This window comes from Ambystoma mexicanum, chromosome 9 (assembly GCF_040938575.1).
Source record: "Ambystoma mexicanum isolate Mex_15411 chromosome 9, UKY_AmexF1_1, whole genome shotgun sequence".
Taxonomy (NCBI): Eukaryota; Metazoa; Chordata; class Amphibia; order Caudata; family Ambystomatidae; genus Ambystoma; species Ambystoma mexicanum.
In genome coordinates this window covers 780,811,923-780,830,836 of record NC_090931.1, presented here as the reverse complement: position 1 = coordinate 780,830,836, position 18,914 = coordinate 780,811,923, and the positions used below count along the sequence as shown (strand labels likewise).

The following is an 18,914-nucleotide window of genomic DNA, read 5'->3' as shown; positions in this document are numbered from 1 at the left end:
TCTCCTTCCTTTCCCAGTTGGTTTCCAAATTCGATTTGACACAAAAGATTACATTGCCAGTTTTCTACCCCCTTCTTCACCCTTTTAAGGATGAAGGGAGGTTACACAGGCTTGATCTGAAAAGGATCAGCAGCCTATGCTACACAACTCTTAAACGCCAGTAAACCCTTCCTCTCCAAACAAGGCCGCCTAACTATAGCTAGAGCAGTCATCGGTTCCCAGCTTGACTACTGCAGCGCTCTCTTCGCTGGCACTTCTGAGCGCAACCTCAAACTCCAGACAATTCAAAACAATGCCATTCGCACCGCCATGAACCTCGCAAAAACGGGACCATGTATCGGCCCACAGAAGATCTCCACACTGGCTACCCGTGTGGTAACGGGTTACCTTCACAGATAATTATCAAAACAACCTCCACCAGACCTAAAAGATCCATCCACAGCCATTGTCTGACCACACCACGCTTCAAGCGCACAACAACCGGGGGCTCCAGTTTCCCATATACCGCAGCCCGTCTCTGAAACACTCTGACGCTGCACCTGCATACTGTAACATCCTACTGTCCATTCATAGAGGCAACTAAAAACATTACTTTTCCGACTCCACCGTCCACCTCTCTGATAACTGGGTTTTGTATCCAGCGCCTTGATAACCATGGGTTTTTCACCTTTTATAAATGCAAAAATAAATAAATAAAATATATTACTCATCTGTTGTAGTAACCTCAGTAATCCTAGTCTTAAATGCACAACGAGACTGTTAGCATGGTAAGATATTGAATTTTAAAGATTGCTGGTTGCTCATGAGTAGGCCAGACATGCTTGACCTCATACCTGTGGGAAGGGCTGTTCACAGACTTTACCAGAGAGAATGAACCTGTTTTGATGCTATGTACAAGGTCGAAGAAAACATGTATCCAAGATAACTCATTGGGATTGAATTGTCAGAATTGGAAAAGGCTGCATTTGGAAAATGGTGGGTTCTTTGGGGCAAATGTCATATGACAATAGCCAGTTACCCAATACAAGGGAGTTTTATTGATGCAATTTGCAACTGGAATGCTACTGATAATGTATTATACATACCACACGCCACCAACCTTTTACTTTAGTATGGCTTTGTGATCCTGCACACATGTAGCCTACATATGAATGTATACACAAGTGACTGCATCAGATGAGGAAGTGACTGATATTGCAGCCATTTTATCCTTGCATATTTATGCCTAAATATTACAAACAGATCTATGTGTGCCAAACCCAGGAACAAAAGACCAACCTTGCAGATTCCAGGCCAGGTCAGCCCCATCTGGAAGGGCAGTCTTTTGTTCCCGGCCCTCTCCCAGTCCCTTTCGCCCCCCCCCCCCTCTTCCCGCTCACCCTTTCCCGCATCCCTTTCCACTGCTCATCCCTCTCGGCCCCCACTTACCTGCTGTGGTCTCCGTCTTCCTCCGTTTGTGGTCTGCAGGCCATGCACCCGAAAACCCAATGCACATCACTATGTGCTTTTGTGCATGACCTTTTGTGTCTCATGCTTCTGGGTTCATAACATTCAGACTGCAAATGATTACAAACATTTTAATGTTGGTGAGTGTTGTGAAAAATGAAAGTACCGAGCCCAGTGTGCATTATGTTCTTAGTGATTGAATCTTACAACCCGTTTTTCTTAGACATATTTGCCAAATATAAATAGCTGTGGTCTTTCTCACGTTCAAAAAATGCTCTTGATTTTATGCGAAGCAGGCTGGAACCCTCACTGGTGCTATTGATCCCTTTGACCTTTCTCGAAGAGGTATTTCAAAAGGGTTCAATGCGAGGGTAGCATACTGTCCATCTTGAAATGATAATACTGTATCAGAAAATAATTTATATGGCTATTCCAGCTTTTGATAATGTGCTTTGCTCAGTAAATTAAGTGTGATGTTGTCATGACTACAGTATATACTCTAAGGGATAATTAGAAATCGAATATTTAACTTAAAAACATAGAGTTTACAGTGGTAATAATATTAAAATACTTATTGTTTTAATAGTTGCTTCTGCAAAGTAAACACCCTCTGACCCCTATCCCAACACTCTGCCCCCCCCCCCATTCTCACCCTCCCTGCCCCCCAACTCCACACATTTATTCCCTTCTGGTCTTGCAGCTGTCCACAAAGGCTGGGATGGCTCTAACAAATGTGCACCTGACTATGTGACTTTCACCTTGGAAAGTGCCAGAGGCATAGAGTGAAACATGAGGAGTCTTCTTAGAGCGAGGCATAGAGAGAGAGAGCGCAAGAGAAAGAGAGATCGAGGGAAAGACAAAGCAGAGTGTGTGAGAGAGAGGGGGAGTTTGAGCTCTAGATCTGCATTTCATTTGATATGATAGGTTATTTATAACGCGCTTAATACCCAGAGGCCCGGGAATTGAACCTGTGGTGCTCCGTGTCGTCTTGTTTCCAAGGCTAACAGGTTGCCCCTGAGCTATCCCCCCGAGACACATCGCACACAGCTACGTGAAACAATCGAAATGTTCTTGAAAATTATTGGTTTCCTTACTTTAACATGAGTCACTCAGTGGGAGAGGCACTGCATTTCTTGCCTCTTCTGTGGTTTCTCACTACCATTTTGTGTTGTGATAAATCAGAATCTCCTAAAAATGCTAATTGTATATGTCCTCTCTTGTTTTACAGACTGGACGTTGTGCCAAAACCGTGGAACAAATCATTTCTGGCAAGCCTCAGTTTTATAAAGGAAAATCTGAACGCAATGAACCCTACCATGGCAGCTGTTTTAGACCTGTGGCAACTTTCCTTTTGGTAGGTTCATTTCAACTCTTTCTTAACGACATTTCTGTGTTTCTATTTTTTATATTACCTGTCAATTTCCAAAGTTAAAATATGGCAATCCCGCCCGCGTCGGAGGGCGGACATTGGCGTTTATGGCCCGCCAACACGAGCCTATGGTGAGGGCTGTTGGACGTTACCGGCCATGTAACCGCCCCCATCAAGGGGGTGATGGAGATTCGCACACCATGATTTGGCCAGGGGGCCAATAGTTGATTTGATTTCCCGGGATTGGCTCTTCGCGTATTCGCAAGCCCATTCTTCACCAAAAATAATCGCTGTTGCCATTGGAAAAGGGACTTACTCCCTTTTTCATTTCTATGCTTGCGGCCACGGGAGGAACACCAGGACCGGAACACAAAGCTCCGGTCCAGCAGGTAAGTGGTTGGGGGGGTAGAGGGGATGGAAAATGGTGTTTTTATGTTTTTGGGGGTAGGGTGGGAAGGCAACAGAGAGACAATCTCTGTTGCCTTCCCACAATCCACATGGTGCCAACTGGGGAAGGGCTTCAGGTGGCTCGTAACAGCAGGCGGTACACTGTGTATTCTCACCCGATTGGCTGTGCGCCCTTCTCCAGGTGTGAATGCTCTTTCTTTCAAAGACAGAAACACTTCACAGAAGATATCACATAACATCGTAAACATCCTAAAATGAAACTAAAACGTACGACACCAATACAAGATCTCAAATAGACTTATCAAATTTTCCTTTTAAATGACTTATGGTCAGTAAATCCACACTAAGCGTATGCTGAGTATGGCAATTGGGCAGAGATAGCAAATCACACAATGTCACATATGGTACACAAATCACTGCTATTGTCAGGGGCGTTTCAAGGGTTTTTAGTAAGAAAATCGATAACCTTTAGGACAGTCCCTCTCTCGTAATCAAGCACCTCCTCCCTAGCCCAGACGTCCTTAGAATAGGTTAGTATATAGCGATTGTTTGGCCTTCAATGTGATTAATAATAGCTACATGTGCTGAGATGTTCACCTAAAGGCACTTGGCCATAACTTATTATCCTCCCTCAAGGACGTCCTAACTTTCCCTACTCTAACTATTGGTTAGTCTTCTATGGGGATAGGGAATAGTGCCATGCAAATGCCTTGGTTGAGTCCGGTTTCTCCTCTCACTCTCACTCTCTCCTCTCCATCTCCTACTCCGGTCTTCTCCTCTCCTCCAAATCCACCCACATCTACTCACTGCTCCCACCACTCTTCTCTCCCTCTGACCTCTCTCATCACTCCTGATCTTCACCTCCAACCTTAGATGTTACTACCTACTCTCCGCTGTCACTTTTCTATCCTGCTCTGGTTCTACTCCCTCCTTCATTTTACTTCTCCCCCTCCTCTCTACTTCTTCCTCCTCCCCACTACTACTACTCAGATACCCTCTTTTTAATCATTACCATACACTTCACAGTCACTCCTTACACTAACTCTTCTAACCACACTCACCACACTGACACGCACACTCACACTGCAGTAACACTTGCTCTCACTAACCAATATCTCACCTTCTCTAGAAATTGCCTCCACACTCTGCCACTTCTTCCTTCCTCCTGCTGTCTCTTAGTCCACCATCACTGCCTCCACTGACCTCACTCGTACAACCCACAACTTCCTGTTTCCTGTCCTTCCTGTCATTGGTTTTCTCTGCCTATCCAATCTATCCCTGTCTTTTCCTCACAAGATCAACAGAACTGTAAAATGGTGGGATACGCCCTGTCCCTTTTTTTCCACATGGGCCCTCAGCGGACTACCAATGGCGGCCTTTGTTGTTCAGTCTTCATGTTCATGTTCATGTTAGGGGAATCGGTTGCAGAATCACCCTGGGTAAGTTCAGTCACTTTGAATGTCAAAGCCCTCTTATAATATCCCTGGTGGTCTAGGGCATAAACCACCAGCGGCTGTGCATTGTTGCTGGCCTCAAGGGAGCGTTGTGCGGCTCTGCTTACCACACCATAGTGGTTGCTCTGCTGGCGTGCTCACTGTCCCTGGCCGGTCTCCTTTTCAGTGCAGCACGCTGACACCGCTGAAAGCTGGAGGTTTGCTGTTGCTGATTCGGATTCAGGCTTTAAATAGTTCTTGGGGCATGGGTGGTGCTAGAAGTTTTCCCACTCCTCTTGCTGTTTTGGGCTTACTACAGTTTGTTTGACTCTACAAGAGCCTGGCGAGTATTCCATACAGGAAGTATGGCAGTTTTCATGATATTAAGCTCTTATTCTTACCTCTTGAATTTTCTTAGCTTGCTTACAGTTGTTCTCTTTTACTTGGGCTCCCTGCATATGAACTCTCTCCCTTTCTTTAATATTCAAATTTTACGTTTGTCAGATCTTTACTCCTCCTTCTTCTGCTCCTTTTCCCTGCCAGCTCATTTCTTTTGACTACCTCCCCAATGATTTTGTGCCTTCACTTTTGTGTACTGCTTTCTCGTGGATCCACATCCTTGTCTACCCACCCAACTCGTTATGCCTTCCTGTTCTCATTGATTTTCTTTTAAAGCCATTCATCTTTCCCAACCCCCTCTTTGTGCTTAATCAAATGTACCTAAATACTATAAAACACTTAACAAAACTGCACACTCACCACTAAAGCTTCTCATCTGGGTTTACATACAAATAATACATTTTCTTGCCATATGTTTTTCTGGTATGTTTCCTGTATTGTACTACTCTTATTCTGTAACTTAATCACTCTATTCCAATCATATTCACTGCAATGTATTTATTGATTATTGCCCAATACCTTGGCAAAGGGGCTGCGTGAATGAAATACAATAGATCCTTTGTGAGATATGACATCTGTCCATATTGAATTCAGTGTTATACCGTTACCACCACCATTACCAGTTAATCAGGTTCCGGTAAAGTCATAAGTTACTGCTTACCACTTCTTCATACTGATGTTTCTTCTTGTTCGAGACTATGAAAAGATGGAGGAGGAGGAGTTTAGCATTTCTTCTGATGTTGATAAGGTTGCTATATATAACACCAATGGCAAATTGGGGGTAGCAGCAGTTTGTGTTGTTTATTGTGTGTGATTTCCCTTGGGAGCTTCTGCTGGAGCCCAGTGGGTTAATTGCCACACCCTACTTTAAACACTGTCAGCATTGCATTTCCATTGGAGAGCTGTTGGCCCTGCAGTGACCCATTGTTCTCTACAGGACTAGTTCTGGTCTCTGTGACGAATCCTTAGATGTCATCCCTTCTCCTATGGGGAAAAACCCTTCTCATGTGACCGGGGTGGTGCGCCACAGTGGAATCCCCCTTGGGGCAATACACCACGGGAGGATCACATGAATAGGGAAATTCCTCATGGGATGAGGGACGATATCATGGGGAGAACCCGGTGTGCACATACCCCTTTAGATTCTCCCATATCCCAAACCTAATCCCATACCATACAATGAGACGAGGGCGAGTAGGAAGTTCTCAAGTGAAGATCAGACCTCAGCTACTGGGACGAAGAAGATGTGCGGAGCAGTGGTGAGCACCGCTCAAGTCCCAAGAGCGCGGTCTACTTGCTTCGGACAGTGAAGACTGCAGTATAAAGATGGAAGAAGAACATGAGAAGGAGAAACGTCCTCCTCGGACGAACCTGTCGAGTTGTTGCCATGCTGTCAGCAAGCAGGAGGGAGAGCGGGATGCCGAACGAAGACCCAAGAAGTCAGGGGCCGGTCGGAAGCTATGGAGAGAGAAGGCAGACTGGTGGGAGAACTCGGAAGGCGGTCCTGAGTCCTGGGAAACAAGGATGCTCCCTGGTTAAAGAATGGTCTGGTCGAGCTGCTGCAGTCCCAGGCATGCGCAGCAGAGCCCTGCGAGTCCCACGAGTGCAGAGCGGAGCTGGAAAGGAGCAGAAGCCGTTGCCGATCCAAAAACGAGGTACATGAGCAGGCAGAAAGGCTCCGGGCTCCAGAAGAGGTGGTGGCAGAAGGAGAGGGGCACAGAAAACAAAACGTGGTCACATTTGGTCATGAATGGTAGTGCTTGGCAGGTTAGGGCACCAACCCTACCGAGAAACAGAATCACAGAAAGCGGGGATGTATTGGCAGCCAAAGAGAAATGGCAAAACATAATAGCAAAGATTTAAGGGAAATCTGATTGTGTGAACATTAATCCCACTGGACACAGTACCTGGCGGGATAGTATACCAGGCTTACTGGGGGCGTAAGCATAATAAAGGGGAAGGAAAGCAGTACCGTTGAGATTGAAGTTGAGAAGAAGAAACCTGAGAAAGCAAGTCTGGGACTTGCACCCAGGTGAAGAGGAAAAACCCCTCTTCATGGTCCCAGTACCTGGCAGAATAGTATACTAGGCATTGGGAAGACAAACAAAGGAAAGGCGATAGAAACCACAGTGCCCTTAAAAACAAAGCCTCAATCATAAATATCCCCATACCTACTGTAAGGAAGCCATGGTATCAAAGCAAGATAGACACAAGTGATCATAGTTCAAGGGTGTTTATTAAACTGTAAAAATGGGTGAGATAAACACCTAATCTATACCTAAATCTAAGATAGGAGCAAGCTACGACCATCAAATAATAATAATACTGTCCTAGTGGAGTCTAGTCAAATAAAAGGGCCTATACAAAAAATAACTATTGCCAATCCTTACCGCTATGCTACAAATATAGTGTGGGATAATGTTCACCAGAAAAGAAAGAGGTGCTCCCAAAATGATAAGTCAGGATGTTATGGCCCGGGTCTCCCTTCCCCACGTTTTTAGAAAGGGACAAGGTGGAACTCTCGAACACAGCACACTCCTGGGCTTCTCCAGTACCCGTTTACAGTTCTTCGATAAATGGGCCTTCTGTGCCCAAGTCTTTCATGCAAAGTCTCTTGCCTCAAAGGGCTTGATATGCCAAAATAAATAACAAAAACAGTAAGTTCCTTCTGCTAGTCTTCACGCCGGATGGTTACTGTTCACCCTAGGGTCCCCTTCAGCCGGGCTCTGATCCTTCTCTCAACAATAGCCTCCCTCAGTCGGGCTCAGACCAACCACTCACGGTGGACATCCCTCGGTTGGGGTCACATTTGCCACAGTAACACTATGTCATAATCTCATCAGGTGGCAGGGTTCTCGTCCCCTAGTTTTCTCTCGGCATCCCTCTGTCGGGGTCAGATTTGCCACAGGTCGAGAAAAATGTATTATTAGGCCCGTTAGATTCTTCCCTTTGACTAAGTCTGGGCCTCAGCCCCCGTCAGGCTTTTTCTTTAAGCCCCCAGTCAGGCTTACCCTAAATCCCCCAGTCAGGCTTCGCACAGTTCACTCCCCAAAATGTTCTGTGGTGTGTTAGGGTCCACCCCAATTCGTAGGCATCCCTCAGTCTGGTTCATGTTTGCCTCCCCAATGTGTCAAAGACTTTCGATTGTACAAGGGGTTTGGTTGGACCCTCGTAAGACCACTCTACCTCACAGCTGCCTCCCCTAAGGCCTCTTGGTACCTGTTGTTTCTCCTGGTTCGGGAGAGGGGTGCCACTCAGAGACCTTGGAATGAGCGCCCACGTGGTGCCGTACCACTCGATCTCTGGTGCTAGTTTCTCTCACAAAATTGGGGTCTCCCTCTGCCAGGCTCAGACCCTTCTCACAAAGTTCACAGGGGTCTCCCTCTGCCAGGCTCGGACCCTTCTCACAATGTTCACAATCTTAAAAAGTATGTTTTTGGACTCTCAATCCCAGAATGCACTTGTGAGAATTTTGCTCCCACTTACAGCTCCCAAAAAACAGCATTTCATGTCTTGGGAGTTGTAGGAGCCACAAGGGGGATGTCTCAATGAGGTACGGGTCTTACCTCCTGCCCCTCATGGACCTGGCTGGGTGCACCTGTCTGGCCCCAGGAGAGGAGTCCTGCTGTAGGTACAACCAGGTCACCCCAGTTGCCCCTGGTCTTGCCTTCTGGAAGTCCAGCTCCCGACTCCACACTGCAGTCTCCTCTCAAATAGCAGGGCTAGTGTTTGGGCAGTATTCTCCTCCAGGTCTTCCTTGGCTTCTGTAGCTCACTAGGGCTCTCTCCTTCTCTCCGGCACCTTCCAGCATCCCCGACTCACTCAAAGTGTGCTTTGTTGCTCCGCCTTTTATGCTGCCTGGGAGAACAAAGTGGAGTCAGGTGCGAGTAATTAAAGAGGGAGGCCTGACTTAACCTGGCTGTATTATTGGGACAGTCTGCTGTAGAAAGGGGAGAGTCTGTTTTCTGTGTCTGTGGATCCCTGTTGGTAATCTTCATCCTCCCAATCTCTCTCCTCCTCGTCTCAGTGACTTTAGAAAAGAACAGAGGGGAGGAATTATGGGGATTGTAGTTTTCATTAGTAAGTTTAGGAAAATGATATTTGAAGCCACTGAAAAGAAGCAGAACCACTTGCACCTTAGTTTGAGTTTTATTTGTGTGGGAGCTAGAAGTAGGGTTTTGACACAAAAGTGCACTTATTTTTGGTTGACATATGGATAGACCCATTAGATTACTTCGAGGTAGGGAAACTCCTCTTAGCTTTAGGGACAGAGAGGCATGTTTCCAACCCTTAATCCTTTAATAAGCGTTTGTTGCAATCAACATGCCACCAATATCTTGGTCTCTTACTTCTACACCCTTACAGCTCACAAAGGTAAAGTAACTTGGGAGGACCTACCTTTATGTGACATGTTGGGAAACCAATCACAGATGTTCATTTGACAGTTTAAATTAATCGGGTTGTCCGTCAGGTGGATCTATGGAATTTGTGCCAGTAGCCATGAGTGATCAAAGGTTTTGTTAAGGGGAGCACCCCTGATTATGTCCTTGGACTATGAGTTTGTTTGCCTTTCAAAACGCCAGGAACTCCCTCCCCTTACAGGTATAGCCCATGGCAATCTTAGACTGGAAGATGACTGAGTTGGAGTAGGTTTCTGGGTGGGTAATACTTTAGAACCCCTGTGCTGTAGAATTTGAAGAGGTGGTGTGCTTTCTTAGACACAGGCAGTGGGTTTCACAAACCCCAAAACATCCTGTTTTTTAATTTCTTGCCATTTTTCAACGTGAGCATTATCATGCTCCAATTGCATTTTGACAGTGTTTGATTGATTCATGCTGGGATCCTAGCAGCTTTGCCTCTGTATCCTTGGAGGTACTGGTAGTACCAAAGCACTCCCATCAGTGCTGATTATGGAGCGCCTTCACAGGCGCTCTGGACTGAAGGAGGTGTTCGAGTATGTGACGATGGCTCATGCCATAGGCTTGACAATGCTAATCAGGTGACCTTTTGGGCTGGTTGCCACCACCCACTCTGTGATGTAAAGGACCAAAGGAGGTACACATATTACTCTACCAAGCTCCCCAGTCTATCACTAGCATTGCACCCATCACTCTGTCCCTCGATACTAACCGCCCCTGGCTAGCCCAGAAGAGTATACCTCAGAGGGCAGAGAAAACTTTCTTGGGAACTTGATCTCTTAAAATCTATGACTCAGGAACTAGCCCTCAACAACAAGAGAACCTACACCCTGGGATAGACGATTCAGATGGAAAAGTGGGTCAATATTGTTCACAGAGTGCTGTCTGGCAAACAGATGCACTAACCCCTTCCATAGCCCAGAAAAGCCCCTTGCTGGATAACAACGATGAAAAAGCTGTAGAAAAGGCAGGGAGCCCCTTGAATTTGAGACCCCCAGAAAGTATAGTAAGACAAACGTGAGCAACATTCAAGAAGAGAAATATGACTTTGTTTATACCCATCTGAGCTGTGGAACTGTTACCGTTGGTGTCCATGGAGCTCTGAATTGGAAACGCGAAAGATGGTTTGAATGGCATAGGCAATCGGAAGGCGTCCTTTGTGCCTCTACTCCTGAGTCTTCATACTCTGAGCCTGCGAAGCACAGCAAGAACGGAGGCAAGTACTCTTAAGCGACTTGATTCAGAAGGTGCTTAGAACCAGCCTGTTGCGGGTGAGAGCAACCCAAAGCCATCTGGATCCAAGATTCTGCCACGCCTAGTAAATCCTTGATGAGGAGACCTGCTCTGGCCCCTTTTTGCAGGTCAAAAATAGCTAAGCACTTTGGGAGCGAACATCTAAAACCTATGAAAGACTTAATCATCCCATGGGAGGAACACTGGTGGATGAAATGGGTAGAAGAAAACGAGACGTCTGGCATTCAGGAGTTGGATAGAGGCTGTATGTGGTGGAGCAGCTAGGAGGAAAGTGGTTTAGAAGAGGAGGTGGTGAAGGAGAAAAGCAGTCTAGAGGAGAAAGAAGTGAGAACTAGAGTGTGGTGGAGTGGAGCAGCCTGGAGGAGGAGGGTTGGAACATCTTGAAAGGGAGGAGGAAAGGACTTGGAGGAGAGGAGCCAATTTGAGGAACAAGAGGTCAGACCTCCAGTAGAGAGGGGAGGAAAGGATGGGATAGAGCTTGAAAAGATCAGGCAAGAGGAGGAGTGGAAGAGGTTAAAGAGAAAGTGAAGGAGCACCCAGGAGAGGCCAGAGGAAAAGCTGCAGACAAAAGGAGAGGGGGGGACAGAGGGAGAAAGCGGGAGTTAGAGAGAGACAAAAGAGAGAATGAGAGAAAGTGGGAGAAACAAACAGAGATTAGAAACAAACCGAGGCTAGACTGGCAGTGGGGAAGAAAGTGTGTTGTGAAACATTGAGGAGGGGTGCAAGGTGAGGGAAGACTGGTTAAGACCCAAGACATTAGGAAGGCCTCCAGCTTGATGGGGGAGTAGTACCCAGGGAAGACTTCAAGAGGATTATGCTCAGTACCCCAAGGGCCCACCATACCCCTGCAAGGACTCTGTCTCTAAAGCAGGGCCCATGTCTAGACGAGCAAGACACCAGGGGGGTGACTCTTTGTTTCCCTCTGGAGGAAAGAATCGACTGGGTCCCACAGTCCTACAGAGTAGGCTGTTTCATATTGTTTTGTTGAGTACATAACGGGCAACCTCAGCTATCCATAAACTTTTAGTTTTCTGTTGTGTAATAGCCCCCTTTGAATCTTTTAACTTTTCTTCAAGTCGTCTTGTGAGCCCTTTGCCTGGGACAGATACGAAGCACTACTTCTCTGCTGTTTCCCTAAAGCAGTTAGCTAGTTGTGTATTGCGGAGTTATTTTAGTGCCAGAGTTTCAAGAATGTATTTGTCCCTACAAGTACAGTCTTGCTGTTTGGAGATTAAAAAACATTTTCTAGTTGAACAGAAATGCATCAACTTGCATTTGGCAGACACAACCTTTGACTCAAGGTATGTATGTGAGAAGACAGGCCTGGATAAGGGCAACCTTGTGCATCAGGATATACAAGAAACAAAAGACAGGCATATATCCTTTTGTGGGATAGTTACATTTTATCTTGTTACTCATAACTTGAAATGATGTATGATAGGGTTTGGAATAATAAAGCCTTTTTGTTTATAGTAATATATTAGGAGTTTTGCAAAGTCAAAACAGACAATCGTAAGCTTATCACATGCGTGCCAAACTGACACATAGGTAAATTGACTTGTCATTAATCCTAACCAACTAAGAGAGGCTAGTTATTATAAAATCATATTGGTTTTTACTGTGGTGAACAAACTGTACATGAAAGGGCAGTGCAAGTATGTGAAGATGGTATGCAGTGATTTTAACTGATGAAAAATAACAAATGGAATATTTAACGAACCAAAACACCTACAAAAAAATTAAGAATTTTCTAAAACTATATATATGTAGTTGGGAATGGGAATTCGTTTTGTGGGTGGGGGAAATGTTTGAATACAAAAAAAAAAACCCCAAACAAAGACAACACATTGTTTTTTTTTTTATTTAGGTATTTTTGGTTTGTTAAAAAATAATTTGTTGTGTTGTGATTCGTTAAAATCACATGTAACCTGTGACGATGTGTTGGGGGCAGTAAAACACTCAATGGCACTACAAATATTACATATATAAGATGTTAAACAACCCCAATATTGAATCCTTATACTATAAACATCCCTCTTGGAATAAGACATTTCCCCCTTTGCCGTTACAATAACCATGCTCTGTAACCAGTATTTATGATTTGGCATATTGTTACTTTTTTAAGATCTACGTCATTACAACATGACCATTTTTTACGCCTTTGGTGACTAGGTCAAGGATGCGGCAGAGAGGTGATTTTACAAAACTCAGGTCTGGGCAAACTCAATTCACTGGAGAATGGGCCTCATCATAAGTATGCCGATCCGGTAACACTGGTGTCTGTAAGCTACCGGCCCCGTTGCTACCGGACCTGCATACTCTGAGGTCTGCGAGCGGTTGCCTTACCGCCCACCAGGTCTGACCTTGTGGGCTGAACGGCACCCGCTCGCAGACCTTGACGGATGCACCAGCACCATGGTGCTGATGCATCCGTCCTCCCCAATCCCATTGAGTCCAATGGGAATCGAATGGGAAAGGGGAGTCATTTTTTCTGCCGCCCGGCAACAGGGAATTACTTGGAACGCCGGGCTGTAATGATCCGGTAGGACCCCATTGCCGGGCGCCGGAAAAAAAAATACTACGGTATTTACTGGCATGGCTACCGCCGGACTCATAATGAGGCCCATTATTTTCCCAGAAGTATGTCTCATTTTCACAGTTCTAGAACAAATGAAAGGTATTCAGTCTAGCCTTTGGTGAAGTTGAGCAGTCTCCGGAGGGTAGCAGCTTGCTCTCCAACATCCTCCAAGATGACCAATACAGACCTATAAGGGATCTATTTCCCAATCTGCATCCTTTTGGTTTTCAAGCTAACAAAGCTACACATCTATCTATTTTAGCCAAAGACAAAGTTTTCCAATTGGAAATGAGATTCAGGACAGAACCTAAGCCTGTCTGCGTCCCCTTTCAAGATTCTACCCAAATATTATCATGACTTGGGACAGAGTGTGATGCTATAACCCCTCATCCCTTTATTGGTACATATATCTATTGGTTGAACATTTTAGGAATTTTTAAATGACATTTTAAATCACCCATGTTATATGGGCATTATTCTCTCATTTTTGTTATTAGTGGTTTCTGTATTGCCCTGGTGCTTCCCACTCTACCCCCCCCCCCACGAAGGGTGAGGGGGGGTCGAGTGGGACGTGGAAGGGGAAAATGGTGTTAAATAGGTTTTGGGATTGCATGGATGAATGTGGCTGTGTGTACCAGTTACCAGAGATCACCAGTACTGGATCTTTTTTGAATTCACATACTTAGGAATATTCCCCCCTCTCAGTCTAGTAATGCCCAGAAGTATTAAGTATTATTAAAAACTACAAGTAATCCAGCAAAACATAAATGTTTTCCTACTGTTTAAACATAAACTGAGCAGAAAAGCTCCTGCTCCCTTAAGAGCGCATTCCTATCCTGGCCATTATGACCACACAAAGAGCTGCCTGACTGCATTCCACAACCCAGTTACACATCAGATTCTTTTTCCACCTATCGAAAGAGAAACCCCTTTGAATGAGCTCCTGTTCATCCATTTTCGGCTTTGTGCAGGAGATTTTGTTGAATATTTAGCATTCAGACTGTAGCCGGGTTTGGTGGACTTCTGGCTGAGATTTTACTGGGCCTTTTACTAGCAAAGGCATCACAGTTCAGGGTCTACAGCAAGTTTCTAAAAAGGATTGAGTCAGGAAGACCCACATGAATCTTGTATCTACAGCCTGCGTCCTCATAATGAGGAAGCCTGTCCGCTGTGCCAGGGATTACCTACCAGTGTTTATAGGTGTGTGCCATATTTAAGGAAGTCTTCCTCAAGCCTGAGGTAGGGAGGAAGCTTGTTTCCTATAGTTGAGCCTTGTGTGAGAGCATCGTCACTTAGGAGTGGTAATGTGTTGTTTGTCCATGGTGTTTTGAAGTGGGTTCTTTCCCTAATTGGGAGCCAATGTAAGCTCTTTGACGTCAGGGTGATACACTGAAAGCATTTCTTTCTGAGGTTGTTCAGGGCAGTGTAGCTCTGAACGCTTGGAAATGTATTCATGGATTATGCTCAGAGCACTATATTAGGAGAGTTACATTTGTTCAGGTGAAACATTGGTATTGTGAGGATCAAGGCAAAAGGATGTGCCATGAAAGAGAACAGGATGGACTTTGTTGAAGAGGCAAAGAGGTGGAATGCAGTTTTGGCATCTGTGTTCATTTGGGAGATAAAGGGCAAGTCAGAGTCAAGGGACATGCTGAGGTTTTCGTTTTCTGGGTTGGCTACGTCTTCAACTCTTCATGGAAGATCTATGAATGGAAAGGCTGTGGTGGTTGTGGGGTCCAGAACAAGAACCTCTGTTTTGGATGCAAGGGGAAGTCATTGCTTTTGGTCACAGATCATTGAACATGGTAAAGTCAGGTTCCTATCTGCTTTCTTGCACTGCTTTACTCATGAGGTTTTATGTTCAGATGAGTATCATTTGCATACAAATGGTAGCCAATGGGGTAGGTTTGGATCAGAGGAGCACAGGCTCTCTTTCAATATTGATAAGGGCACAATGGATTTGGTGGTCGGGTGTCAGATGAAGATGTATGCTCTTCTTGCCTCCTTCAGTGATCAAGGAAGGAGGAGAATCATGTTAGTGCTGTGCCTCTGACACCTGTGCATTGAACAAGTAGTAACTGACCATGATTGATGTTGTCGAAAGGCAGAATAGAGTTCTGCTCGGATAGGTCTGCATGCCTGCTGTAGGCTTCTTGCCAGGACTTCCTCTCTCATGGTTAGCAGTGGAGTTTGCATTCTCCATTAAAGACAGAACCCTGACTGAAAGCTGCTAAACCATTGGTCGAGTTTCAGGTGCATGGAGAGCTCCCTTGTGGCGAGTGTTGCAATGCAATATATTTTCCTATTGACCGAATGTCTGATATTGATTTGTAGTTCGCCAGGACAACTGTGTTAGCATTGTGTTTGTTTAGGATGGGAATTATAATCAACTGCTTTGAGTTTTTTGGGCTTGGTTGTTGCAAGTAGTGAAGAATTGACTAGTTGGGTGATATGTAGTGCCACTGTTAAACATGACACTAGGAGGTTGTGCAATAGCTCTTTATCGAATTTCACAAGTCAGCGAAGAATCTTACTCTGTAAGTGGACTTACTGGTTTTACCCCAGAGAAAGCATTTGACTCTGTGAGCTCAGTATTCTGTACACATTTCCTGCTTTCAATGTAGTACTAGAAGGCACATGCGTTCACTTTTCATGCAATATTTTTCTTGGCAGCTATTGCTATGGATATTGGTCTGAAGGTGATCGCAGGGGTTGTGGTAGGGTGCCCAAGGTCAGACTGATTGATGTCTGGGGCGTACTCCATTTATTAACCCCAGGAGTCACATTTCACAGCTGTTGGCTCCCCACTGGCTCCTCAAGATCCCCAGTTCCCCTCCATCTTCTGAGTCTTCACAAGGGAGAGACGACCTTGGGTGTGCAAGCCCTGACGTGGATCATGGACAGATGCTTCAAACATGGCGTTAAGAGTGGCCCAAATGGAGAGGAGGTGTAATGAATTAACCCACAACAGTCACACACCTCTGCCCTATGGATAATGGGGAAATTGAACCACCAAACAGAACTCTTAATGGAATAAGCCATACCAGACCCTCAATAAAAAAGAGTCAGAAACAACTGAGTGTGTGGGAGTTAAGGTAGGGTTCGAGAGAATTGGTGTTGTAGCAGGGACATGAGCAGTAGCAGAGCTAGAGAACATGAGGTGGCCAAGCCAAATACGCCACAATAGCAAAGAGTTAAAAGAGAGACCAGAGCACAAAGCCCGTAGCAGCCTTGACGCAGAAGCTGGCTATAGGATACCGAAAGAAACTAAGAAAGAATAGCCTGCTGGGGTTCTGTAGGCCAGAACCTGTTGGCAGCTGATCAGTCACAGGCACTAAAGGAGATTTTGCGACCTTGAAAACCTGTGAATGCAGTGAAGGATGCTTTCCTTGTTGCAGATGCCTCGGAACTGTGTGTTGATTAGAATATGGACTGCAGGCATGGGACTTTGGCTTTTCTTAGCGTTATCTCCTCTCGCCTGATTTGAGTTATACCTCCATCCTGATCGTGTTCTCTGAGGATTGCCTCTATTTGTGTTGGTACCTGAAGAAGGTGTTGAGCTAACCTTGCTTGTTGCATGCAAGTTTGCATCCTTGCCATTACACCTTCCTCACAAATATGTTGATTGAGCAAATAGATTTTCCTGTTGAGCACTTCTAGACAGATATTCTGAATTTCTGCCAGAGATGTTATTTAAAAATCTCACAATGAACTAAAAACCTTCATTGATTTGCCATATTTGAAAAAATGATGTAGGCATATACCTTTTGAATAAATTTGCATTTGTTTGCCTTTCAGGAGTTTACGCTTGATCGATGTGGAAGAGTTTCATATGCGTGAAGAGCCGCTGGAGCTTTCAATGTTTCAAAATCTGATTATGAAACATGTTGAGACGGCCAAAGATCAACTACTCAAAAAGTAGGCTCTTGACATAACTTTGTATTCCACTTAAAAATTATAAAAGAGGAGAGAGAAGGTGGAGCATGGTCAGTGGGACCGGAAATGAGGAAGAATTGAGTGTGGAGGGATTGAGTGAGGGGAGGGGGAGTGTCCTGTACGTCTCTGAGCGTGAGTGTGTGTGTGTGTGTTAAAGAGAGAGCGAGAAAGAGAGAGCTGCTTTCAGAGCAGACTGATTTCGAATATCTCAATGGCACGCACTGACTACTGGATTGCTTATAATTTGCCTTGAATTATCGTATGTTAGACTTTAAATACAGATTATGTTTTGGATTGAGTATTACGGTCCTTGGTGCTTGATTTGTTAGATTGGAAGTGTAGACCGCTTTCACAGAGTCTTTGCGGGGCTAGTGGTGATCAGGGCCTGCCTGACCCTGGGGGCCATGCTCTCCTTGGGCTCCGCTGCCTCGTGCATTCAAGGGTTCCTCTTCGGGTTTACAGGCCTCAGCGAGAATAATAATGTTAAATTGAGGAACAGTTTTCTCCATCCTTGGTTGGAAGGACATTGCAATTGGAATAGTAGAAGGCTGTGTCGTGGTATCCACTTCTATGTGTCTTGCTTTTTCATACCAAGAAAATAATTAATATTTTCATAATTCAAACTAAAAACAGGCGGTTTGTTAAGTAACTCCTGCTTTTTATTTCCTGCCTGATTGTGGGATGCGACTGCATGCGTTTTTTTTGGGGGGGGGGGGGATTGCAAGATTATGAGATCGATCTCGAAAATCAGACACTTTTCACTTCCACCGAACTAGTGGGGGTACCAGTTGCACACAACACCCCCCAATATTATTTTTCCCCTCATGTGAAGGATGTGCAAGGGCATTTCTGAATGTAATGTGAAAGATGGAGATCCCTTGAGAGTGTGAAAAAGTGGCATCTCTGATGGACGGCTTCTCACTCTTACAATCGGAAAAGGTCAATATTGAATCTTATATACATTACTTACTAATTTGTACCCAGAGCTATGGGCAGTACAGGATCTTATAAGCCTTTAAGCCTGACTTATGGACTCGAGCGAATCAAGGGCATATACAGACCTCTAAAGGAGGATTAGATCCCAAATTGCCCAGCAGCTCCAGGTGAACATGCTATTAGCAACCGGAAGCTGACCTAAGATGGAGGCACCCAGAGCGGGCACCCAGAGCGGGCACAGAGCAGCATTCATCCACTCGTTGGGCACTGCAGAGGCCAGGATGGGAACAAGGAGTTGAGGGGAGGCTGGACTGGGACAGTGATGGGCTAGGGTGTAAATGGCTTGCTGCGGGCTGATGGGAACAATGGTATATTGATGAATAATGCCCAGAAGCATTTGATTATGATTTGCTCAAAGAAATTCCATGTTGCTAGGTGCTAATGTTCATTATACAGTAGCTGTATGGTCTGCAACTCTACCTAATCCATTTGCTTCCCCTAAAAAAGGATGGACATTGTTTTTTATGGCTTACTGTGATGAATCCCCCCCCACATGGTGCTGGCACCCCCCAAGGTGCTGACTGAAGTAGCTGTTTGTTATCGCAAGCCAGTGGTTATTGGGTCTGGAGGTTGCAAGGCAAGGATCCCCTGGTTGCCCTACCTTGGTCTTCATCAAATGTGTCTCCACTGTGCTCAGCCTGTCCGCTATGGAGCGTACATCTTGTCGCAACAGACCC

The 18,914-nt window shown here is 45.3% G+C and overlaps 1 protein-coding gene across 2 annotated transcripts in view; it reads left to right on the top strand.

Moving 5' to 3' along the window:
* Nucleotides 1-18,914, top strand: part of DNAH7 (dynein axonemal heavy chain 7) — a 1,167,586-nt gene that overhangs the window by 111,550 nt on the left and 1,037,122 nt on the right. For both annotated transcript variants that reach the window (XM_069615701.1, XM_069615700.1), the window contains 2 exons: nucleotides 2,675-2,800; nucleotides 17,104-17,223. In XM_069615701.1, the coding sequence (XP_069471802.1) occupies nucleotides 2,675-2,800; nucleotides 17,104-17,223 (246 nt within the window). The remainder of the gene's footprint in view (nucleotides 1-2,674; nucleotides 2,801-17,103; nucleotides 17,224-18,914) is intronic.